This window comes from Alexandromys fortis, unplaced genomic scaffold (assembly GCF_014885135.2).
Source record: "Alexandromys fortis isolate MF-2015 unplaced genomic scaffold, M_Fortis_MF-2015_v1.1 scaffold_66, whole genome shotgun sequence".
NCBI lineage: Eukaryota > Metazoa > Chordata > Mammalia > Rodentia > Cricetidae > Alexandromys > Alexandromys fortis.
This window is the reverse complement of record NW_026067950.1, coordinates 7,699,585-7,726,085: the sequence shown is the minus strand read 5'-3', so window position 1 is coordinate 7,726,085 and position 26,501 is coordinate 7,699,585. Positions and strand designations below refer to the sequence as shown.

Genomic DNA, 26,501 nt, shown 5'->3' with positions numbered 1-26,501 from the left:
CCTTCCCTGTACGCTTCCCATTCCCCCGAGATGCCTTTTTAGATTCTCCTTGTCTCCTGCAGGGATCTCACCTCTCTTTAAAAATTTGTTGTCGCTAAATTTCACGTCTTTTTATTCTTTTTGTTTTATTTTTTCGTTCACACTTACTGTTTTTCCTCCTGTTTCTTCATACAGCGCTCCCTGTGTGTCACCGACTCCCTGTTTCTCCACCTGAGTCTTCACAGAGAATTTGTTTATCATCTTTATTTCTTCCCGGAGGACGTTTGTATGTGATTGTTGGGTTTCCTAATTCTAATTCAAGACAAGCAAGCAAACAAACAAAACCTAGACAAAAATGAACTACAGAGAGCGTTGATGTCAAATCTTACAACCATTATGATAAAAAGGGGGAAATGGAGAACACCCTACAAAGAACCTGCCTTAGGAAGGGTGCCCCACAAAATCAGACCAATTAAAATTTAATAAAATAAATAAAAATTTAGCTATGCTGCTGTAGATCCCACTAAACGATAAGGATTCACCACACAATGTTTTCTGTTATGTATTTATTTTGTTCATTTAATTTTTTATTGTTTGAAAATAGTTTTGCTCATTGTTTAGTTTTTTATTGTTAAAAAATCTGTTTCAAGACAGCCTCAGAATAGCTCTTCTAATTTTAAAGAACTTTCATTTCTATTGTTTTCATGTAAGATTTAAAAGCATAACTGCTGGGACAGACATGGTGGTACAAGTAAGCGATACTAGACTTGAGAGACAGAAGCAGGAGGCTGACCATCAGTTGAGACCCGTCTAGTGGGGATGCTCTGTCTTAAATGCCAAAAAAAGGGGGGTGGGGAGGAAAGGACAGAGAAAGGGAAGAAGGGAGGAAGAAAGGGAGAAAGGCAGAGAGCTCAATGTGGCAATTTGTTTTCTCCAAGTCCTTAGTTAATTTATTTCTAGACTGTCCAACATTTTGACATTGTGACAGGGCATCACCATCTTTGAAGTTCACCTTCTAGAACATTCTTAGCTATCCATACCACATGTGGCTGTGGGCTGCAAGTTGGAATGCTGCCTGGACATGTTTCTATTTCTCCTGGCTCACTTACAGTTTAAGTCTACTTCCAAAAGTTTTTCTACCGAGTTGGGGTTTGTCCTCAGAAAGAGCCCTGCCAAAGTTTGCAAGGTCAGGACTGCTCTGTCCAGCGTAGGGCTTTCCCTAAAGCAGCTCTCATGCACATTGCTGAGTCCGTCTGCTGTTTTCCTGTATTGCTACTTCAGGTTCTTTTCCTTACCCTGTCAGCCATTTCCTTTGCTTGCCCTCCCTCCCTCCCTCCCTCCCTCCCTTTTTCCCTCCCTCCTTTCTTCTCTCCCTCCTAGACTCTCATTCTGCTAAGATCTTGCTGTTGATAGTTTTTTCTTTCTTGTTTGTAGTTTAATGCTTTGGAGATGTCATACAGTGTGTTGTTGTGAGTTTTTTTTTTTTTAAGGAAACTTTTCTGGTGATATATGTGAGGATATAGAAATAGTGAAAAACCACACTGTCACCATTGAATGCTCCGCAGTGATTCTGTTTTAACTTAATAAGAAAGTTCTTGAGCAGACTGATGCTGTGTTTTATGTTGGGAAGAGAGAGGAATTGACCAATTCCGCTGCTCCTGGATGAGAACCTAGAGAAATCCTGGCTATCTTGACTGATGAATCCTTCTGTGAAGTGCTTATTATTTTATTTTTAATTTTGCTTTGTTGTTATCTGCCCTTCAGAGTTTGAATTTATTGTTTGGGAACACGATACCTGCTTTGCAGCCGGGGCTATCTTGCCGTTTCCGAGTGTGTTGGGATTATGCCATGTTCCTTGAAGTTAGGCTTTGATATCTTAGAAAGAAAGAAAAAAACTTTCTGTTACCTGTAGTGTACTCTTGTGTTCTCTCTGGCTTTGTTTTCTTATGATGCTTGTTTTATTTACAGTCACGAACTGCAGTGTGCGCTTTTTATCAGCAAGCCTCACATCAAGTCCTTTGTACTGACACTGCGAACAGGGACCGTCTGGTCTTCCCTGAAGATTTTTTTTCCTTTAGAATCTTGTCTTTCTTTGAACAGACATAAGAAGAAAGGAAAGGTTCTTTTTTAAAAATCATCTTTTCTGCCTGCAGTGGCACCTCAACTTTAAGTCATGTAAACATACCTTGTAGGTGATAGTGATTAAAATGTACACAATTAAAAATAAGGCGACCTTTGAGTTGTGGTATCATAGGTAAGATTGGCTTGTAATTTAGTCTTGTGCTACTATTATAAAACTTCAGGATTGCAGGTGAAATCTTCAGCCAGGACAGACATTCATCAACAAGGGAATGCGTATCCACCGAGATCGGTTGTGCTGTGTTCGCTGTGAAATGCTGAGCGGAGCAGATTCTCTCTACACATTGAGAACAGCAGCGGGGACAATTTGTAGCATCTTTTCTAATTGTAGTTTCCATCATTTAAAATTGGGCATAGAGGCAAATGACTGCTGTATAACTACATTTCAGACTGCTTTATTTTGAAAAAATCTCATTTGATGGTTCCTAACCTTAAATTTATTATCTTGAAGCTTTCCAAACAGATGCCTCCTTTCTGAGTAGGGAGAGGAAATGGCCAGTTCTGTTCATAAACCAACCGATTATCGGTTTAAGACTTGCTTTCCTCTTGGTAGAATTATTTGGGAATCAGCTTGCTGGTTTCCACACTGAAGTGTGGAAACATTTTGTAGTCTATTGGTGAGTAACACTGGATAATAGTGTGTTTTTCTCCTTCCTTCCTTCCTTCCTTCCTTCCTTCCTTCCTTCCTTCCTTCCTTCCTTCTTTCCTTTTCCTGAGATAGGGTTTCACCATGTATTCCTAGTTAACTTAGAGAAGACTATGTAGCCCAGGCTGACTTTGTATTTTGATTCTCCTGTCTCTACCTCCTGAAACAGGTGTGTGATAATCTACCCTACTAAGATTAAAGAAACTTTCTTTCTTGAGGTGCTGGGCATTGCATGGGTCAGCCAAACACTCTACCACTGAGCTCCATCCTCGACTTCAAACAATGACGTATGAAGCATCTTTTAAACTCTACTTCCTTGTACGTGATATGCGACAATAATGGTGTATAGATCACAAAGTTGATGTAAGGATTAAAGGAAATAATACATCTATATTATTGACTGTTTATGATACACTGAGCATGCTATTGGTAATTGGGATAATTGACAAGTGGAAAATGGTCCACTTGGGGATCTTCAGTATTAGTGGGAGAGCTAATTAACTAGGTATCACATCAAAGAACATAAAATATTAACATAATTAACATGGAGAGACATATGTCCCCTTATAGATATATGCTATGAAGACCCGAGCTGTCTGAGAGGTTTTGAGATATTCTCTGGAAAGACAAGGATTTGCTTCCAGTTCCAGAGGTTAGTCCATTATCAAGGTAGGAGCATGACTGCATGCAGACAGGTGCTGGCTGGAACAGTGGTTGAGAGTTCCCTCATGATCCATAGGCAGAAGAGATGAGAGGGACACACTTCTTCCAACAAGGCTATACCTTGTAATCCTTTTAATTCTTTCAAATAGTTCTACTACTTGAGTTCCACTACCTGACTAAGCATTCAAATACATGAGCCTATGAGGCCATTTTTATTCAAACCACACAGGTGTATTGTTCTGGTCATGTTTCTCAGCCAACTAGAAAACAGTGTTGCATTCTGGAATCATCTTTGTAATAACCTACTATTATTATTTTTAAACCCTTCCTAGTTATTCTTACACATAGGTTTATAGGCTCCAATGTTTGTTGTTTCTTTTTTCCTATTAATTATTGTACTTTTCTGAATGCTAATCCTGTGTTCTTCTATTTAGGAACAAACCTGAGAAGATAGCTCTGTTTACTTTCTATCGATTTTACTATTTGAAAGAGAATTTTCTTTTGTGTAACATTAGGTAAAATAAATGAAAGAATGCCAACTTATTACCTACTGTGATGTCTATAAATATTTGATACTTCTTAGCTTTGTAAACATGCTCAAATATTGTCATTTGTTATTTAACTTCAGCAAACTAAAGCCAATATTGATAGAATTGTTGGTATCCCATGTTGGCAGAAAGAATTTGAGTGACTTTACATGCTTTGGATTTTCCAAGAACAGCTCTAGTGAAGAGCCCTCAGACTCTCTCCGAATGTGGAGGAAGGGTTTGAAAGGTAGCTGCTGCTTTGGCTCTACATATGTGTATATATGTGTATGCATGTGAATGTATTTTATTTTTGTTCATTTCAGTGATAATATTAGTTAGTGCAGAACAAACTGTGGGTGCTCTGAATATTATTTGTCAAACAGAAAAATCATGAGCAGGCAATTCAAACAAACTTGCAATGAGCATCACATAAAATCCAGGTAGCCTAACCTATCTCCTCTTTGCTTAAATATTTAATGTAAAGAATACCTGTATGGAGCAATATGGTGTGAGTCTTTAGGTGTCCCGAGGTTACCTGGGTCCATGTAGGATGACAGGTAAATTTTTATACAGCAAATGCACTTGAGACTTGATTTCCCATCTATACACAAATTTCCCATATGCAGGATTGGTCTAAACTTTACCGTGTAACTTGTTATGTTTCTTAAATGGACTAATAGTCATTGTAGAAAATTCGTTTATTTTTCCAGGACCTGATCTTCAGGTTTGTGTATCCAAAAACCCAACATGCTGTACCAGGAAGATGGAAGAGAGATACCAGATTGCAGCTCGGCAAGATTTGCAGCAGGTGCTTCAGACATCCAGCTCAACATTAAAGTTGTTAATATCTCGAAATGCAGCTGCTTTTCAAGGTAGATGGATTTGATGCTGGGCGAGTGAACAGTCCTAATATGCTATTTACTTGTGATAGCAAAATTGGTAAACTTGGCTAGGTTTATTTCTTTGTAATTGTGTCTCATTCTGGGATAAAATAAAGTTTGTTTTTCTAGCCATTATAAATTATGTATGGAGCCTTCCTGAGTAGCTATTAAAGATGAATAAGAGAAACCATTGTGTTGTTGAAAAAAAAAACCTATTGAAATGTATGTCTTTAAAGAGAGAGCTCTTCCAGTTTTCCATGATAGTCACCCCTCATTTTACCTTAGTGGAAACAGACATTTACCAGATCCTGTGGGCAAAAGAGGTAATATGAAATCTCACTGATTATTGCCTGGATAATCACAGATTAATTTTTAAAGGTAGGAATTGAAGAAATGTTTATCCTGAGTTTTTTCCCGGCAGCCCCATGTGGTTTTCATCAGAACACAGATTTGATATACTAAGCGCATTCAAGACTGATAAATAGTCAAGTCAGAGATATTAATTGATGTTTAAGGGCTGGATAACCTCAGAACTCATCCCTGCATCAAACATGTTGACACATAAAATTAATGAGATATGAAATTATAAGGCACACTGAAAAATAGATGGTCTTTTTCTAATTTTAGTTGTTCTCCTTCACAAGGCTTTTGTTGTTCCTATGCTTAAAATTTAAAGAAATTAGCTTACATGACTTTAAAAACCAATTTACAGCTTCTGCTCAACATAAAATATAGGTTCTTTTAGTCTTCCTGTCTGATAAGTATAATAATGTTAGTATATGTGAATAATTTGCATGTTTATATGTATAACTAAATTACAAAGCTGATTTTTAAAATTTTATTTCCTAAATAAAATAAATTTAGTAAATCAAAATAAAAATTTATTTTGAGTTAAAATGAAGCTCATGATGAATTGATGATTTTTTTCCTTTATAAATTATGAAAAGATTCTAAGGTATTTGCTCAATTATGTTTTTGAAGGTCTAGAATATAGCTTTGTTTCTCTTGTGAAATTTACTAATAGGAAATTGTGAGGAGAAATTCATTGGCATGCAATTTACATAAAGATTTGTGACACGAAAGCCTTGGGTGCCCAGTGAAAATGATAATTCTTATTTCTCGTAATAATGGGAACATTGTGATACAGAAAATGTATTTTTTTTTTTTTTGGTTTTCGAGACAGGGTTTCTCTGTGGTTTTGGAGCCTGTCCTGGAACTAGCTCTGTAGACCAGGCTGGTCTCGAAATCCCAGAGATCTGCCTGCCTCTGCCTCCTGAGTGCTGGGATTAAAGGCTTGCGCCACCATCGCCCGGCAGAAAATGTATTTTTCAAGTGAACAAGCAAGAAGTAGAAAAGTCAAAGTCAAACAGTGTTTCTGGTTGTCATGCATATATTGCAAAGGTAAGGGCAAAGTTGGGAAGAAATCTTAAAACATAGATTTGAGAATGTCGATGAAAAGGTTTGCGTGGGGAGTATTACCTATGAATGCGCATTTTTTAACCTTAAAGTCCATCCTTTCTGGGGCAGGTGGCCAGAGAAGGTCATGATGAATGCAGCCTTCAATCTTAGTCAGTGGCATTAACTACAGAGAAGGGCATGGTGTCCTTAGTTGCTCTCACATAGGGCACTTAATGTTGGAACTTTTTTCTTTCAAAGGTACTTTAGCAGAATTTCTTTAATAACATTTTTTCAATAAGTCAATAAAGATCAAAAGATTGTAAAATCTGAAATGTATGGACTATTAAGATGTGTTGGACTACTTAGAAGCTTTGTTGTTACTGCTAAGAGCTGGGTGATGATCATCCCAGGGGCAAAATGGATATTAAGGTCTTGGGCCATCACTCCCTGCCCGATGTTATTTAGTGTCTATAGTCTTTTGTTATTTTCCATTTAATAAGTTTCATGTGCTGTTAGTAACAGATGAACATTGACTTTTAAAATTAATTATAAACATAGGAACATAGAGGCATTATGAAAATAATTTGCCATAATCAGCTCTGATGAGCTCCCACGGCGTCTGTCAAGCTTCGTTTCAGATTCGTGAAAAGATAATATAGATTTAGAAGGAATTTGCCTACAGGCTTTTGTGGGAAGAAGACTTTCAAGGATCCCAGCCTTACTTAAATACACAGAAGAGTTAACTTGGGGCATAATTTCATCAATGAACCTTAAAAATGTATGTCCAAAATAAGATGAAATATCAAATTTGTTACATCACAACCAAGCAGGCCACTTTGCCAATAAGTAACTGAAAAATGAAATCTTTACTTAAAACAATCCAATGCATTCATTTTTGACAGGAATTTCACAGAGGATCAGTTCACATCTCCTGAAAGTGGATTTGCTAATTTCATCATTAAATGATGAATTTCTTTTCTTTTTTTTAATGTTTAAGGTCATTTTTAAATTTATTTTTTCCTTTGATAGAAAAAGCTTTTCCTCATTTAATATGTCCTTATTATGGCTTATGTTCCCTCTACTCCTCCCAGTTTCTTCTCACCTTCCCTCTCATCCAGACCCACCCCCTTTCCGTCTCTCCGTAGAAAACAGATTTCTAATGTATAACAATAAAATAAAATAGGATAAAACAAAAAGTCAGACCTTGGAATTGGACAAAACCAACACAAAATGAAGGGAAAAAGCCCAAGAAAAGGACAAAAAACAGAGACTCATTTGTTTACACACTCAGGAATCCCATAAAAAACATCAAACTGGAAGCCATAATATATACGCAAAGGACCTGTTAGAGAGAAGAAAAGAAATACACAAATAAGATAAAATTATCGAAGAGCCCTGACATGATATTATGAGACAAGATACCTCCAAAGAAGATTTTGTGATCTGGCCATCCTCTTGGGCACGTGGCCCACCTTTTTTTGTTTGTTTATTTTTCAAGACAGGATTTCCCTGTAGCCTGTCCTGGAACTAGCTCTTGTAGACCAGGCTGTGAGTTCTCTGAACTCACAGAGAACTGCCTGCCTCTGCCTCTGCCTCTGCCTCACCAAGTGCTGGGATTAAAGGCATGCACCACCACCGCGCCACCACCCCACCACTGCCCAGCTATGGCCCACCCTTAGGAGTAGTTTATCTAGTGAGTCTCCTTTGGGGGAAACTAAGCTTTCATTTGCAAGTGGTTATCAATTGGAGATTGCTTCTGAGGTAGGCGTGGGGCTGTGTCCACCCTTCCTTTCAGCTCTAGGATCCCATCCGATGGAGACCAGTGCAGGCCCTGTGCATGCTGAATATCTGATTCCTATGTGTGTAGGTCTTGCTGATTTAGTCTGGTTTCCACACCTATATTTCCTTCCTGGCTACTGGCCAATCAATGTTTTATTACATTAATATGAGTGACAAATTTTACAGTGTATAAGAGCATTATCACACAAAATGCAGCTACATATATGAATGTGCACACACACACACACATACACACACACACTTTTTCTTTCCAGCCTTCTTTCTCTTCTCTCTGCCTCCCTCTATTTCCCCTCTCTCCTTCCTTCCTTTCTTCCTTCCCTCCTTCCTTTGTCTTTTGTTCTTCCTTTTGAGATAGTTTTTACTGTGTCATCATGGTGGGCCTGAAACTCAGTGTCACTATGTAGACCAAGCTGACCTCAAACTCACCAAGATCCTTCTGCTTCTACCTCCTGAGTGCTAGATTTAAAGGCATATACCTAAGTGCTAGTACTTTATAGGTATTTTTAAGTAAGCTTATACCACAATATGTTTCTCCATGGCTTTTAAGGACTTTTTTTGTGTTATTTATTCCTCTTTTCTCCTTGTCTCCATGTATTATCTTTTCTCCCCAGTCAAATACATCCAATATTCCCTATTATCCCCTTGACAGCCGATGAGGGATTCCCCTCTGTATGCTGTGAGTACCATTGGTGAACAAAAAAACTGCCTTGGCCTGTTAATAGGGCAGAACTTAGGTAGTCAGGGAAAACTAAACTGAATGGTGAGAAAAAGGAGGCTGAGTCAGAGAGAAGCTATGTAGCCCTGCTGGAGACAGATGCCGGAACTTTAGCTGATAACCCACAGCCTAATGGAGAAACACGGATTACTAGAAAAGGGTAAAATTAAGATGTAAGAGTTAGCCAAAAAGAAGCTAGAGCTAATGAGCCAAGCAGTGTTCTAAATAGCATGGTTTCTGTGTGATTGTGTCGGGTCTGAACTGCTGGGTGGCTGGGGAACAAACAGGTGACCTCCTTACAATAGATAGCAGCTGCCTCCTACTATCGTCTTCTCTAGAATTTCCCTCTTTTCCTTATAGTCCTTTCACACTTTCTTAGCTGCTTTGGTCATTTCATCTTGTAAATTCAAATCTACAGATGGAAGCTAGGGTCCAAAATAAGAGAAAACATGCAGGATTTGTCTTTTTGGGTCTGAGTTACCTCACTCATGTTTTTTCCAGTTCTGTTCATTTACCTGCAAATTTCATTATTTCTTCTCTGTTAGATGAATAGAATTCTATTGTATAACTGTACCACATTTTCATTCATCATTTGAATTAAATTAATTCATTATTTGTCCATTCATCAGTTGAAGGACATTTAGATATTGTGAATAAAGCAGCCCTGAACATAGCTGAACAAGTCATCTGTGGTGTAAGATTTCGAGTCCTTTGGGTAGATTTCGAGTCCTTTGGGTACGTGCGAAGGAATGGTAGAACTAGGTCATGCGGTGGATTAGCTTTTAGCCTTGTGAAAATTCTCCACACTCCTAACCATTGTTTCTCTACTACAGTGGTTTATTATTTGTGTTTTAATAAATAAATAAATAAATAAATAAATAAATAAATAAATAAATAAAGCTTGCCTGAAGATGTTGCAAAACAGTCACACTAGTCAGTCATGCAGGTCAGGCAGTGGTTGCACACACCTTTAATCCCAGCGGCTGCACTAGTCAGCCGTAGACGCTGGGTTGTGGTGGTGCATGCCCTTAATCCTGGCACTATAGAGTAATATAAAACAGGAGGAGATAGTCTAAGAATCAGTCTCAGTCTGAGGATTAGTGGAGGCAGGATTGCCATTTCAGACTGAGGTAGAGGTAAGAGCCAGTGGCTGGCTGTTTTGCTTTTCTGGCCTTCATCTTGAACCCCAGTATCTGTCTCTGGGATTTTATTATTTGTGCTACACTCTACCAGTTCACAACCCTACCAACGGTGAAGGAAGGCTCCCCTTCCCCTACACCCTCAGCAGCTGTTGCTGTCAGTTGCTTTCTTGAGCCTGGTTGTTCTGATTGGGGTCAGATGTTATCTCAGTGTAGTTTTAGTTTTCATTTTCCTAGTTGCTAAAGATGTTGAATACTTTTAAATATATTTTGTGGTCATTTTACTCTTTTTCTTTAGAGAATGAACTTGTAACATATGTGGCCAGTTTATAAATTGCATCATATGTTTTGTTGCTTCTTTTTGTTTTAGTTCTTTGTATTTTCTAGCTATGAATGTTCTCTCTGTTAATTTTTTGTCCAACTTTTCTGGCTGTTAGAGAAAGTGGAGTGTTGAAATCAGCTGTTAAGTTGGAATTAACTTGTGTTTTGAAGTCCAGGAGTACACTTTTGTATACTTTTTATGAATTGGGGTGTGCCAGACTTTGGTGCATTTAGTTTTAAGATTGCAGTGCCTTCTTAGTTAATTGTTCTTTTGATCACGATGAAGTGTCCTTATTTATCTCTTCTGATTAGTTTTAGTTTGAAGTCTATTTTTGTCAGATATTAGGATGGTGACGTTCTGGTTCCATTGGCTTGGAATACATTTTTAAAATCATTTTACTCTAAGTTGGTGTATATTTTGAAGGTACTAGCTTTTCTTAGTACTTTGTCAACAAATAATAAATTATTAAAGTCAACAAAAAGATGGATTTCTAAATTTTAAAATTAATTTTACATGTCTGGGTGTTTTGCCTGGATACTTGTTTGTGTAGCACCTGTGTATCTGGTGCCTGTGGAAGCCAGAAAAGGGTGTTGAATTCTCTGGAATTAGCGTTGAAAACAGTTGTGTGCGGCCATGTGGATGTTGGGAATGGAAGACAGGTCCTCTGGAAGAGCAGTCAGTGCTCTTACATGCTGAGCCATCTCTCCAGCCCCTGCATTTCAATTCTTTTTTTAATATTTTTTACTGATTTTTATTGAGCTCTACATTTTTCTCTGCTCCCATCCCTGCCTCTCCTTCCCCCCCTGCGGCCCTCCCCAAGGTCCCCCTGCTCCCATTTTACTCAGGAGATCTTGTCTTTTTCTACTTCCCATGTAGATTAGATTTATGTAAGTGTCTCTTATTGTCCTCATTGTTGTCTAAGTTCTCTGGGATTGAGGTTTGTAGGCTGATTTTCTTTGCTTTATGTTTAAAAACCACCTATAAGTGGTTGTCTTTCTGTATTTGGGATACCTCACTCTAAATAATGTTTTCTAGCTCCATCCATTTTCCTGCAAAATTCAAAATTTTGCTATTTTTTTTTTTGCTGTGTTCATTTCAATTCTTAATCTGACCAGCTAACCTGTATCTTTTCAGTGAGAAACTGAGGCCAATAGTATTTAATAGTATCATTGAAAGGTATACGTTGATTACTCTTTGTGTTTTATTCTAGTTCATGTATCAGTATTTACAGTTTCATTTGTTTTCTATCTATAGCTTCTTGGCTCTGCTATCTCTCCCCTTGGTCCAAAGTATAGTTTCCAGTATTCTCTGTGGGATTGGTTTTATAGGCATACATGATTTTAGTCTCTTTATATTGTGGGAAGTTTTTCTTTTCCCTTCAACTATGCCTGATAGTTTCCCAGGGGGAAGCCATCTGGTTGGTGTCTGTGGTACCATAAAGCTTGGAGTACAGTGCCCCAGACTTTTCTGCCCTTTAGCATTTCCATCAAAAAAGCTGCTGTTACTCTGATGTGTTTTCCTATATGACATGTGATTTTTCCTCTGGTTTCTTTCAATACCATCTCTTAATTCTGTGTATTTAGTGCTTCGAATAAAATATGTCAGGGAGTTTCCTTTTTGATCTTGTCTGGTGTTCTGTGTGCAGGTGTGTCTTTCCTTATTTTGACAAAGTTCCTCAATGGTCCTGGTGAAGGTCTGGTCTAAGCCATTGGCCTGGGATTCGTTTCCTCCTTCCATGCCTATAATTTATAGATTTCATCTTTTCAGGCTGTCTCAAAGCTCCTGCATACCCCTTTAGTGTGCTTTTCCCATATATTATTCCTTGTTTAAGTCATCCAGTTTCTCTACTTTATCATTGAGTATTGATTTTCTATCTTGTACTCGATCTATTGGCATGTCTTTTCCATGTGTTTTCTAATAAAATTACTATTTTCAATTCCATTTTTATTTCAGCCTGGACCTCTTTGGCATTTATATATCTGTACTGAATACAGTTTTTATATCTTGAATTTTCTTTGTCATTTCATTCAGCCACATACTTGTACTTTCTTGGAGTTCTCTGAGTTTTTTCCTTCCTCTTTAGGGAAGTTTGTTCATGTTTTCTATAAACACTCTAGGTTCTTTGTCCACATTTATGGTTACTCTTCTAAATCATGTGTCCTGGGCTTCCCATACATAATTCACATTAGAGAACATTCCTACAGGCCTGGTGGGTTTTAGGAAAAATACACAATCTTGGCATGTCATATTGTTTGTGAGTTTCCAATGTGACCTGGTCATGTGGGTTTCTTTCTATAGTTCTGTGACTGATGTGAGATTCCGTCCAGCCTCTGTTCTGCAGAAGTTTTGTTTTGTTTCTGTTATTGCCCACCTTTGGTTTGGTTCAGATCAGGAATGAAGAATGCTATACCAGTCCTTCCAATCCTCAGTGTTGAGTTTTCATTAGAGTGCGAGGGTGGTTCCAGTTCAGTGGGAACCCAGCAAACGTGCAAGTGGGACTTCTGACCATGGCTTTGTCTAGCATCTGTGCAAACTGCCTCAGTTAATACTGCGAGTATTTGGTGGTGCAGGTGAATGGAGACCTGGAGCACTCACTCCTCACCAGGCTAAACTAGTACACATGGTGTATGCTAGCCCTCAGGGTCTGGGACTGTGCAGTCAGGCAAGGTTCTGGAGAGCTTACAAGACCGAGTATGTACAGTCTTCAAGACTGAAACTAAGCCTGGGTATTAGAAAAGCAAGATCAGGAGAGGTTCAGGGGCCTATACTAGGCTAGGCCATCACACAACCTGGACAGCTGGAGTTAGGCCTTGGGTTGGGCATGCTTTGGGTAGGTCTTGGTTGGTGAACCAGCGTCATTTACATTAGCTACTTAAAAGAGTGGTGTTGGACTGGAAAGGGTGCTTAACTGGTCTGTAGTGGCCTTTTTCCTCAACAAGGTTTTTAATCAGCCCCTGCCTATTCATTTGGATCTGTGGACTTTGGGTTTTCCACTCTACTGTTAGATGGAGGCTGGAGGATGGCAAGAGTGAAAAAGATGAGAAGCCCATTCCCAGAGAGTCTTGGGTTCATCCTGTGTACAATTCACATTGGTGCTTGTCTACTCGGGTATACCATGTGTAGGCTGCTAAGCCAGAGTCAGCTTTAGGGACAACTCTACTTTTTCAAATACGGAATCCACTGCAGTCCATCACAGTGGTGCTCTCTCATAATAAACAAAATACTAATCAAAAGTGTTGCTGCGAGGGTTCTGTGCGATGACTTCAGATGTCACTGTTATTTGAGTTAGTCATGCTTGGAGCATTTTGTGATCTGAAAGGAACAAGCTGATGTCCTCATGTCTACTATGCATAGAAAATCAGGGCTGTCTTCAGAGAGTCCTGGACTGCCCTTGTCACCGCGCAGACAGTTACTGTGCCTTTTGCACGGACTGCAGACTGTCATGAATAAAGCAGAGCAGCTCTGGAAAACCGAGGGTACCTTTCCCTTTGGCCTCTGATGATGACTGGGCTCTCCTGCTTTCAACATTGAAGACTGTCACAATCAATATTTTATTTATGTGTGCACTGAAGTTAAGTGTGACTCATGCAACAGTAGGCAAGCGGACAGAACATGTCCTACACTGGACATGCAGCCCACACAGCTCTCAGGTCCTGCACTGGACATACAGATCACACAGCTCTCAGGTCATGCACTGGACATACAGATCACACAGCTCTCAGGTCCTGCACTGCACATGCAGTTCACGTAACTCTTCTAGTTCTCACCTTCTCAATCTTTGTTCAACCGAGATGCATTTTATTCTTCAACCTAAAATGATCAGAAATCTCAGTTAAAAATAAAAAAAATCCCTCAGTGTTATTTTAATTGAAAACCACAAGAAGTTTGTGTTCTATGTAAACTGGGATGACAAGAACAGAATCCTTTCCTCCCCTTTGCACTGTTTCTTCTTTCCATTATGTTCAAATACACTTAAATCTTTCCTTTTTGTTTTTAATAAACATAAGCAGCTACTTGTCTATATTGTGGAAGGTTCCCAATGTCATATATGGCATTAAAAGTGGTTAATTATATTTAGAATAGAAATTATTCACATTTTTGTTTATGATTGTCATGCTCTTGGCTTATTAAATTTCACACATTAATTATAAATACTTGAAATTGAAAGATTGGCAAGCTTGTGTTTTTTATTTGAAGGTTTAAGATCAGGAATTAATAAAACTGCATTACTTTATTTTCATTCATTGCTATTACACAATTATACACACACACATATATATTCACACATGTATACACATACGTGTGTGTGTGTTATTCAGTATGTATTATGTCACTTTATGTATGTTTCCTGGGCTGACTGTTTGGTGGTGGATAATCAGTTGGTGTGCTCGTCCCTAGGGAAGACTATTTCTCTCGCTCTCAGCATTTCATAGTTGCCTGTAGTTCGTTGTGTAGGGTTGAGGCCTCATGGGCTTTCCTCCAGGAATAATGATATTTTTAGCAGTAAGAAATACTTGATCAAAAGCTTGGAGTTGAGAGGACATGTAGCTGTTCAGAGATTAGTTCGGAGCTTTAGCTCTAGCCTTCAGTGCAGATATACAGCCAGGGTAATTAAATGAACTGCAGGAGTAAGTGACGCACTGAGCGGCTCTTAGCATAGGAAGGTTCCCAGGGAGAGGGAACATTGCTTCACTCCCTCTCTGTCTTGTGCTGCTCCTTCCTATCCTACGCTGATGTTTTTACCCTGTCTAGTGAGTACTTACTAGGGACCAAGACATTAAACTGTACCCAATATTCAAATAGCAACCTACTTTACCTTTATTGCCTCCTTCAGATTTGTGTTACGCTCCCGTGTTTTAGTTTGTCAATCATGAATTAAGACGCCACACTGCACAGCTGCTCTGTCGATGGCATCCAAGTAGATTGCAGGACTTCCTGCAGCTAAAGTTTGTTATCTCGTACAGCAGCCACTCAGTGCAGTTGTTTGTATCCAACTGTCCTTTATCTCTAAAAAGCTGAAAACTGTCTTCTTTGCTATGCGTCATTAGGTTGCTGCTAATTATGGGAAACAGGTCAGTCTCCTATGTTTTAGGTAAAAGTTACAAGTGTTTAAGTATCAATTGGAAATAAGCTTGTTTTGCCTGAAACATTATTAGTAGTGGAACATTTCTAATTTTAATATTATGTTTACACCAACAAACTCTTTTGTGAACTCTAAAAAGTAAGTTTGGGGCCTTTAAAAGTCTGTAGGTGATGTGATTGCCCTGCAGCCACAAAGCCCTGAGTCTGGCTCCCAGAAGCTATGTAAAAAGTTGCCATGTCCCATTGTGTGGGGTTTGAGTGAAAATGGTACCCATAGGGAGTGGCACTATTAGAAGGTATGGCTTTGTTGGAGAAGCCTGGTTGGAAGAAGTGTGTCACTGTAGTGCGTGGGTTTTGTGGTCTCCTATGCTCAAGCTATTCTCAGAGTTGGTTCTGCTGTCTGCGGATCAAGACATAGAACTCGCATTTCTTTCTCCAGCACTATGTCGGACAGAATGCCATCATGAATGTAGTAGACTACACCTCTGAAATTGTAAGCCAGTCCCAATGAAATGTTTTCCTTTATAAGATTCGCCGTGGTCATATGTTTCTTCACAGCAATAGAAACCTTAACTAAAAAACGTTGGTTGTTCAATATCAAACTGGCAGTCCTGAAAACAAACATAGAAGTAACAGGAGACAGACAGAGCATGCTGTATTTAAATCTATATGTGTATATACATAGATTCATGCAATAACAATGAAAACCGAGACCATGAGCTTGAAAGGGCGCAAGGAGGAGGATATGTGAGTGTCTGAAGGGAGGAAAGCGAAGTGAGAAATCTATAATTAAATCACAATCTCAAAAAAGCTTCAAAATATTAAAACACAAAATCTGGTTGTGGAATCCCTTTTCCAGGGCTGCGTGGTGGAGGCAGGAGGAACCCATGCACCAAGAGTGTGTGCCTTGGGTGAGTGTGCAGGTCAGGAGACAAGCTGCAGGGGTTCTGCCCTGTGGGTCCTGGAGATTGAACTCAGGAGGCACGGCTTGGTGGCAGGCACCTTTACCTTCTGAAGCTCTTCACTAGCCCTCAGTACGATTGATAGAACATGTTCCTTGGCTGGCTTGCTAGATATTTATTAAAGTTGCTCTTCTGGGCAGACAATCAGGTCATGTCCCCACCAGTCTTTGGGTGACTTGTCTCTTAGTTTCTTTCTTCCTGCAGGGTACTGCCATGATTTTAAAAGGTAGGTGTGGTAGGACTCCACTGTGGTTGGACTCCCTGGTATTACATAGCTTGAGAATTGCTTCTTTTTTTTTCTTCACCAGGTTCTATGTTTATGCGTGATAAGCTCTTATGAATATATCACATACACATATCTACACACCTAGAGCCTATGTGTAGATATCACCTTAGCCTCCCATATTTGAAACTTCTCATGAAAATCATTGAAATGTCTTTCTGTTTTCTATAAAAAGGCTGAGTACTGTGTATTCTGAGGGCGGCTACCTAGCTGTTACCCTTACCTCTTTTCTTGACCGTTTTGCTGTTCCCTATTTCTTCCCTATCAGATTAATTCAACATAACACATTTTCTTAAATTCCAGCCCCACGAATAAAGACATATGCAAACTCATACCTACCTATGATGTGTGCATATGTAAATGTTACCAGTTGGTAGTGATAGATTTGACAACTTACAGTCCACAGTTTCATATGGAGCACCAGCTGCTGTGTGTTCATGACTTTCCCACCCCTGCCTTGTTGATCCTCAAGGCCCTGGGCTTCTGTTATTTCCTCTGAGTCATAGATCTTCTGTGATGGAAAACTCTCGTCTTCACTTATAGCAAGACAGTGCATCTTCTAGTTCCCAGCACATATATGAACACAGCAATGTTAAATGTCCGCCTGTGACTCTCAGTGTCAACGTGAATCAAGTACTTTTTGATTACTTTCTTTGCCTTATTGGATATTATGGGGATGATTAAATTTAGAAATTAGTAAATTTGTAAAGCACAGTAATCTTTATAAAGTACAGATGATGTGTATAGTCTTTGTTATTATGTCTATAATATATTTTTAACCTAAAAGAGTTATACTTATTTTATTTTTATATTAACACTATTTTTATATTACAGTCCTTTAGTATATTAAAATCATCTTTAAATGTGAACACTATTATCTTGTATTACATTATGTGATGTGTGTATAACTCAGACTAGAGGTTTTTGCAGTCTCTTGTCCTTTCTTATTAATGTATTTCTATTTCCACAAAATTGAATACAGTATCTGATATAAATTTTCAATTGTGAAATACTATTATAAAAACTAAGATTAAATTTATCTCTTTATTAGAATGTACTAATATTGTAAAATCATACAATAACATTTCAGTATCTTCAAACATCAACATTTCGCCATTAATAGTTTTCATATCAAAAGCTCAGTTCAAATCCTGTTTTTTTTTTAATATAAGATGGGAATGATTCTGTTCTAAATGTGCACTGTAACAGAAACTTTAGAAATGGCATTCATCAGTCAATGGTCATGAGATACTGCTAATGTTACTGAAAACATTAATGTGCTATGTATAATGTGACCAGCACCATAACTATAACCTTTACTCCATGGCATGATGTAGGGTGTTGAAGAATGGCCCCAGAGGCTTATATTTGAATGGTATAATATATTTTTAAATAATAAGTTTTGTGATAGTTCAATGACAAGGAATGGGCAATTCTTACCTGCTTTTAAAACACAGCTTTTTTTTTTTTTTAAAAAAAAAAATCTTTGAAATGTTTACTTCTAAAGAAGCAATAATTGTGGGCTAATTTAATCATGGATTTTCATAAAACCCAAATATATTTTAGTCACTGTTTGTCTTTGTTTCTATGACTGCATATTTAAAAATGAAATAGAGCAAGTAAAACAAAAAATAACCTTTTCTGATTATTATAGAGAAATCCGCATTACAGCACAGTTGCAATATAACTACTACACATTTTGATTTTTATAATCCAATAAGATGAATTATTTAGAAAAAAATTTACCAGATGGAACAAACAGTGACACAATGCAGTCAATTGTGAAATTTATATTTTTCCCTTAGTTTATTCCTACCCAATAAATGTCGGACTATGGGCGTTTTGACAACCGTTTCAATTTATCATGTGGAAATTTATCTTATAATGAATAGTTTTGTAAATCAAAAAGTTTTCATTCTGAAAGGAAGTTATAAAAGACTGATGCAGTACTACCCCTGCAGAGCACAGAACCCACAGGGGAGCTCCTGAGTGGCTGGCGGTTCCAGTTTTAGGGGATCTGATGTTCTCTTCTAGTTTTCATGGGCACCAGGCACACATCACACACACACACACACACACACAAATACGCATACACATAATATTGAAAGCAGCAGATCTTTAAAAATAAATAAAAGCTGGTGGGAAATGGAGAACGAGGTTTATTTTAGTATTTCTTGATATATTTTATATGAAGTTAAAATTTCAAGCAGTGAATATTATTGTTGTTACTAGCTTATAGCTAGTGTACATTTTTTGTGTTGAACCAAATTTTGTTGACTGTTCTCTTGATGGAGCACATGACTTGCCAGCTCTTCTCAATGGTTGTTTCAGTGTTAGCTTATTTAGTTTGAAGAAAAATCACTTGCCCCTGAGAAGTGTACAGTGTAACTAGTTGAAAGAATAATATTGTCAATATTTTCAGAGCTTGTGGTTTTATGTTCTTTAAGTCCTTATAAAATTATATATATATATATATATATATATATATGATAATTATAATAACTTCAGTTTATAACCTAATGACATTAAAATACTAAATAAATTACCTGGACGTAGGTTGCATACCTTTAATCCCACCTGGGAGTAGAGGCTGGCAGATCTTTGTGAGTCCTAGGTTAACCTGGTCTGTATAGTGAGTTACAGGACAGCCAAGGCTATGTAGTGCAATCCTGTCTCAGAAAAACTTTAAAATTTAAGAAATTAATTTACAATTGAATATCGTACTTCATGTTTTGGATATTATCTCATGATATTTTTTATGAGCTGCTGATTTATATTTTCACATGATCACTGTATAGTATGTGTTATATGGAGAACATTTTTCTTATCTGCCTCATTGATGAACATCTAGTATGGTGAATTTAGAGACAAAGAATACTGCTATAGTAATAGGACATGGCAGAAAACAAAATGGGAAGTATTTACATTGTCTGAAGTAGTATTTGTGGGAAGGAATCAAGAAAGGAAATTAACAAAGAAAGTAGCTCAGCACTTTAGACAACTAATTAAGAGTAAAACCAACATGTAGGATGTTTGGTTGTTTTCATTTTTATTTTCTTGACAGAAGGGGACAGGTGAAGAAGCATCCTTGAACAGCTGCAGTGGAACATTATTGGGTGACAGAAGATTCATCCATTCATTCAGTAAATATTCATAGGGCAAATGGGCAACCTCTATTTTCTTGCATTGTGTTAAGTCTCTGAATGACAAAAAAAGAACACTTGCCTTGTATAAGTTAGTCTACATTAAGTGCTTTGAAACAATAAAGAGAGCAGGGGGAAGAGGACCAGAACTACTTCAAGGTTGCAATCTTAGATTGGCTATTCAGAGAAAAGGCAATATTATAGCAAAGGTTTGAAGTGGAGGAGTTAGGCACATGCTTATCTGTGGGAAACACTTCATAGTAAGAGGGGACAATCTGGAGGTAGGAGAAAGCCTCAGGTGCCAAGGATAGTAACCAGGAGGCAGGTGCAGCTTCACGGACGTGATGTATAGTGCAGGGAGGGGGAAGGGATGCCACAGAGGCAGCAGGGGATAGAACAGGGGGGCCATACCAGGTCTCTTCTGAAACAAGAGTTTTTCCACATTTGCCCTTGATTTGAAAAATTGTCTGTAGTCTTTGGACCAGGTATGCTAGGGCGGTATTGAACCTAAATCTAGCTAGGAAATTGTTTTCATATTTCAGAAGAGACAATGTTTTAGGCCCCACTGTTTGCAGTGGAGGCAGCAAATCATTGTCAAAGTCAGGACGTGTGATCCCCAGAGTCCCTGGGCATCGTGGACGGTAGTGATCATAGTATGGGCCTGGTGTAGTGAAATATGTGGGTGTGTCTGTGCAGCAGCTGCCTGAGGTGCTGTGGAATCCTGGAGGCCACCGGTGGGATCGTGATGGCTCATCTTTGACACAGGTTTGATGAAGATTTGTGTGGAGCAGCCAGCAGACTCTTCTACGGGCTGGCTTGTAAAATGATGGAAATATTTCTATAATAATACATGTCTATAAAACCTCATAATAATAACCTACCAATACACTTGAAAGCTCTAGAACAGCAAGAAGGAATAATACCCAAAAAGAGTAAGTGGGAAAAAAAGGTTGAAATCAAAATCATAGAAACAACCCAAATATACCATGCTTACATATGAAAAATAATTTTGACAAAATGATTCCTTGATTCTATATGATGAAACATACTTATAATATTTAGCATAATTTAAAAATGAAGGCTATTACAGAGAAATGGGTAGTACACAAAGTCAGTTTGAGTAAAATCTGAAACAACCTGAGCATCATGAAGAGAATTCATGCAATTAGGCAGTAGTAAATAAAGCTGAATACTTGTAATTAAATTGAAGATCATGAGCTTGGAAGGAGAGATTTGTTTTAGGTAAAAAGACACACAATAGATACATAAAAATTAAAAGCAAAATTAAAACTAATGGCTCAGCCCATGAATTTCTCAGTGGTTTAAGAGTCACTGAAGTCTAATTTGAAAGATTGCCAAAATATTTATAAGCAAGGCTACATTTTCCAGTGCATACTGGTTGAAAAATGAAAGAATTTCTGTTCGTCAAGCAATATTAATAGCTGTCAGCCATCTAAATAATAGGCTTTTCTTGTAACTTCTTTTATCTCTTACAAATATTTGTAGTTTTATAATGAACAATTGTTATCAAATTAAAATTTTCACACAGCATTATAGTCGATTATAAGCCGTTAAATACAGTTTATTAAAATGTAGAGAGTTCTTAATATTTGAACTGATATTTTTGTAGCCTTGGAGAAAGAGCAGATTAAGGTGAAAATACTACACTATCATCCTTAACATTCAATTGACAGAGTGATAAAGGTATAACAGGAAGTGAGATTCCTCTTCTTTCTCAAACAGAGGAGCTAAGTTTTACAACCACTCTCCAGTGTAGCTGTTCATGATGGGAAATTATCCATGCATATCCTTATGCTTTCAACATAAAATATATCTAGCTGTAAATGGAATATAGATGCTATAGCTTTTATGCAGAAGGCAATGGGCTTCAAATGACACCTCAACATCCCGTGAGTTATAATAGTAAATAAATACATGGTAATTGTTGGATAGCTATGCTCTGATTTTTTTTTATTCCAGAGTAATTTTGCCTACGGACAAACTTTGTATAAACAAAGATAATTGAACTTTTGCACCCCAAAGGATATTGTTCTCTTGTACTAGCAATTTGCCTTCATCCCCTCAGGGTGTAAGCTTGACTTGAATGTTAATTTAGAAAATGTATTCCGTATTTTTCCTTAAGTAGGAATACATTGAAGATAATTCATAAATAGAGGACTGCTCTTTGCAGTGGGAAAATATTGATTGTGAATGGATGAAAAATATGCTTAGGAGTTTAAGAAGTAGGGCTAAAGAGTTTCGAAGTCCAAATTTTGATCCTGTTTTTAGACTTGTTTGCTGGGCTTTAATTTCCTTGCTGTGTAAATAGAAAATAATAGAACCTTTATCAAGGCAACAATTGATAGAGATTGACTGAGCTAACTCCCATGAAGAACCTACTGTGGCGAGAACTTACATTATAAGCACATAGGATATGTTAAACTTACATTATAAGCACATAGGATTTGTTAAACTTGCATTATAAGCAATAGGATATGTTAAACTTACATTATAAGCACATAGCATAAATTACCTTTTTTATTTATAGTTTTCCCCTCAGTATGTAGCAGTCTGTAGACAACTGGAGTTTCTTGGTGTTAGCAGTATTGTATGACTTTGTTTTCCCACTGTTAGAAACACTGCCGTGGCTTGATGGGGGAAGGGTCTTGGTGGAACCAATTTCTAGATCTTTCCAAGGGTCCTTGTGCCCATGAATTTGCCAGCAGTCGAGTTTGTAAGTGCTTGGCATAGCCAAGTGTACTCTGAGCGGCAGCTTAGAGTGATATTTGGTAAATACTAATAATTGGCATTGTCTAAGTCAGGATCTGTTGCTGCCTTGCTGGCAATGAGAGAGTCTCAAGTAGAGTTGCACTAATACTTTTGAGTTGTAACGCCTGTCCTTCACCATAGTTGAGGTTGATAATAACACTAAGATCTAATGACTGACTGATTGATAAGAGGTCAAGGAGGGAGTCCATAAAAATTTATCCAATGGATGGCTTAAAATAAGGTTATTCTATCTCTTAAGACAGCCATTGAATAAATTGTATAGGTTCTTGGTGGTTGGCAGAATTTGAGATAAAATTATATCTAAGCTAATGCTAGTTTTTTTGGAAGTCAGTGTTGTGTATTATGATTTTCTGAGTGTGTTTTGTAAGTATGTGTGTGCATATATAAGTGTGAATTCACTTGCCTTTTGTGTGCATAGAGGCCAACGGTTGACTTTGGATAGCTTTCTCTATTGCTCTTTACCTTATTTTATTTTTTTTTAATTTTTTATTTATTTATTAAAGATTTCTGACTCTTCCCTGCCACCGCCTCCCATTTCCCTCCCTCTCCCCCAATCAAGTCCCCCTCCCTCGTTAGCCCAAAGAGAAATCACGTTTCCCTGCCCTGTGGGAAGTCCAAGGACCACCCACCTCCATCCAGGTCTAGTAAGGTGAGCATCCAAACTGCCTAGGCTCCCACAAAGCCAGATCGTGCAGTAGGATCAAAAACCCATTGCCATTATTCTTGAGGTCTCAGTAGTCCTCATTGTCCACTATGTTCAGCGAGTCAGGTTTTATCCCAGGCTTTTTCACATCCAGGCCAGCTGGCCTTGGTGAGTTCCCAGAGACAGGATCTCTCTGTAAACCTGGAGTTATTATATTGTTTAGTCTGTCTGGTCAGTAAGACCTTCAGAGCTGCCCAGTCTCACTCCCCAATACTGAGGGTTTTGGTGGGTGTTTGAGACACAAACTCAGGCCTTTCTGCTTTTGCAAAAAGTCCTTTAGCTACTGAGCCTTTTTCTTAGCCTTCCAGTATGATAGTTTTATTTAGTTACTGTTTTAAATTATTGTTTCATAAAATTATATATGTATCTAATAGTTTCATTTCCTTTCTGTTATTATATGAAAACCATGATTAGTCACCTACAAGGCATTGACAGTGGGTTGTCTGTCTACACAATGAAAGACTTGCTAATTTTATACGTTGATGCTTACATACAAGCATTTTAAAAATCACATATTGGCAGAAATGGTCACTAGTGCTTTTGGAAGGTGTGTGCTGGGAATCCCCTTCCCAAGTCATTCATAGATGATGCAGAGATAGCCACGGCATCAAGAAGGAAGAGTATCACCGTGCACACTTCTTTAACGTTTGTGCTAGGGACTAGAGAGTTGGCTGAAAGGGTAATGGTGCTGGTTGTTCCTATGGGGGACCTGGGTTTGATTCTCAGCACCCACAGGGTGTTCCTAAATTGCCTCTAAGTCCAGTTCTAGCTGACCTGGTGCTCTCTTCTTAACTCCACAGGCACCAAGTGTGCATGTGCAAACAGACATGAATGCGAGCAAGATACATATGGACATAAAATAAGTAAACCTTAAAAGGATTTAAAATTTTTGTTTATTGTGCTTGCCTCCCAGCTGTGGTCCTAGGACAGTACTCTAGGCAGACCTAGGCCAACTGCTTGAACTCTTTTTACAACAAACCTTTGTTGCAAATTTATATTATCTATAAATCTATGTGTTTAGCACCTCCTATTCAATATATTTAGTTTAATTCCTATTTTAATGAGATCATATATTTTGGTGTAGATTAAGAAGACATTTAACAGTGCAAGTGTTCTAGAAAGAAATTTTATAGCACTTAGTTAAATATGTCTTAACTTCTGTTTCTGTATATTGGAAAAACAGGGCTGATAGCATTCTTTGTGTAATGGTGGGGTCTTGAGACATTCTGGATATCCATGGTTGAGGGAAAGGCCAAGAAAGGGCACAGAGTTGACTTGAGGAATGGTGTGAGTCCGTGGGAAAGAATAAATAGTGCATAGTGATGAGGATAAACTTTAAAGAGCCAAATTTGAATGGTGAGATGAAGCAAGACAATGGGGCATATAACACAAGGAAGTAAATATTTAAAAGTATACATATCTTAAAAGTATATGTAAAAGAAAATTCCACATAATATTCTTATCTGTACTTTGTATTTCTTATTTTTTATTTCTTATTTCTTACTTTTATTATTTCTTAAGCTTTCCTGGAAGGAGGGCACTACAAAGGTGAAGGGGTGGATACAGAGGGACTTGGAAGTGGTGGCATTGAGGTGCATAATGTAAAATTCTCAAGAAATCAATAAAAAATTATGTTGAAAAACAAATAAACTTGGGAGAGAATTTCAAAGTGAAAAGAATTTTACCTCAAGGGAAAGCCTCTGTGATTATTTTTAATATTTAACTAAATATACATGCTATAAATCACAGATATTCTCAGTTCTAATTTAAATCAAATTTAAATGACAGCATTATTTGTTATCCCACTGTTTAATGAATTAATATCCTGTTTGGTTTTAGTGGGAGGGATAGAGTTTGTTTTTTTGTTGTTGTTTTAAAGTTCCCTAGAGTTAATCTGTGCTAAAAGTCTTTAAAACAGTGTTTTTGGTGTCCCTACTTAAAATACTTTTGTTTTAGAAGTCTAAGTGATATTTTTATTGGTTGGAAGATGCCCGAGAAGGCTATGTTAATAGTACAGGATAGAGCAGAAGCAAGTGGATCTCTGAGTTTCAGGCCAACCTGGTCTATAGAGTGAGTTCCAGGACAGTTAGGGTTACACAGAAAAACCCTGTCTTGGAAAGAAAATCTCATGCGATGAAAGGAGACAGAGACAGAGACAGAGACCCACATTGGAGCACCGGTCTGAAATCTCAAGGTCCAAATCAGGAGCAGAAGGAGAGAGAGCACGAGCAAGGAACTCAGGACCGCGAGGGGTGCACCCACACACTGAGACAGTGGGGATGTTCTATCAGGAACTCACTGAGGCCAGCTGGCCTGGGTCTGAAAAAGCCTGGGTTAAAACCAGTCTTGCTGAACATAGCGGACAATGAGGACTACTGAGACCTCAAGAACAATGGCAATGGGTTTTTGATCCTACTGCACCTATTGGTTTTGTGGGAGCCTAGGCAGTTTGGATGCTCACCTTACTAGACCTGGATGGAGGTGGGTGGTCCTTGGACTTCCCACAGGGCAGGGAACCCTGATTGCTCTTTGGGCTGATGAGGGAGGGGGACTTGACTGGGGGAGGGGGAGGGAAAGGTTAGGCGGCAGTGGGGAAGAGACAGAAATCTTTAATTATTAAATAAATAAATTAAAAAAATTAAGTGTTTAGTTTATTAAGATGGCTAGTAAAACTTTAAACTTTTAAGTTGCCTTTTTGATAATGAAAATATTTTCAAAAATAAAATTTCATTTGATAACCATTCACTATATAGCTTAGATTTTAAATATGAATTAGATTTTTCATTGTGTTTTATATCATATCTAATTTTATATCATCTCTAATCTTATTGTTGATTTCCTTCTTTGAAGTTACTGAGACAGTTTTTTTCTCAGGCTCTGAGAAAATTTACTGCAGTTAGAATGACCTTCAGATATCAGTGGTTTGTCTCCAATAGAGCCTGAGTCTTTATGGTAAGATATGTTTGCTCCTGCCTTGGGAAAAGAACCCTGCTCTGGCATGCTAATCCTCTAGGGCAGAGAAGGTTGTCTTGTACTAACTCCTGTGACTTCTACTTCCCTCCCCAATTTTTCCTGACACAAAGAGGCTTGTGACCAAGCTCTGATGTCCTACAGGAAAGGCTGAGTGTGTTTTGAATGATGGGTCTAATATTCTCTTAAAAAAAAAAAAAAAAAAGGTTGGTTTTTGTTGAATTTCCCTCTCCATAAGTTCCTCCAAAAGATATGTGGGATTTTGGCTATCAGTACCACATCATTGATTCTACAGAGACAATTAAGTTAAAATAAGACCATTAGACTGGGTTCTAATCCTACATTACTGATGTTTCTAT

At 37.9% G+C, this 26,501-nt stretch overlaps 1 protein-coding gene across 1 annotated transcript in view; it reads left to right on the top strand.

Moving 5' to 3' along the window:
- The window catches only part of Gpc5 (glypican 5), a 518,959-nt gene that overhangs the window by 20,801 nt on the left and 471,657 nt on the right, over positions 1-26,501 (top strand). The window contains exon 2 of the mRNA XM_050150430.1: positions 4,665-4,826. Within this exon, the coding sequence (XP_050006387.1) occupies positions 4,665-4,826 (162 nt within the window). The remainder of the gene's footprint in view (positions 1-4,664; positions 4,827-26,501) is intronic.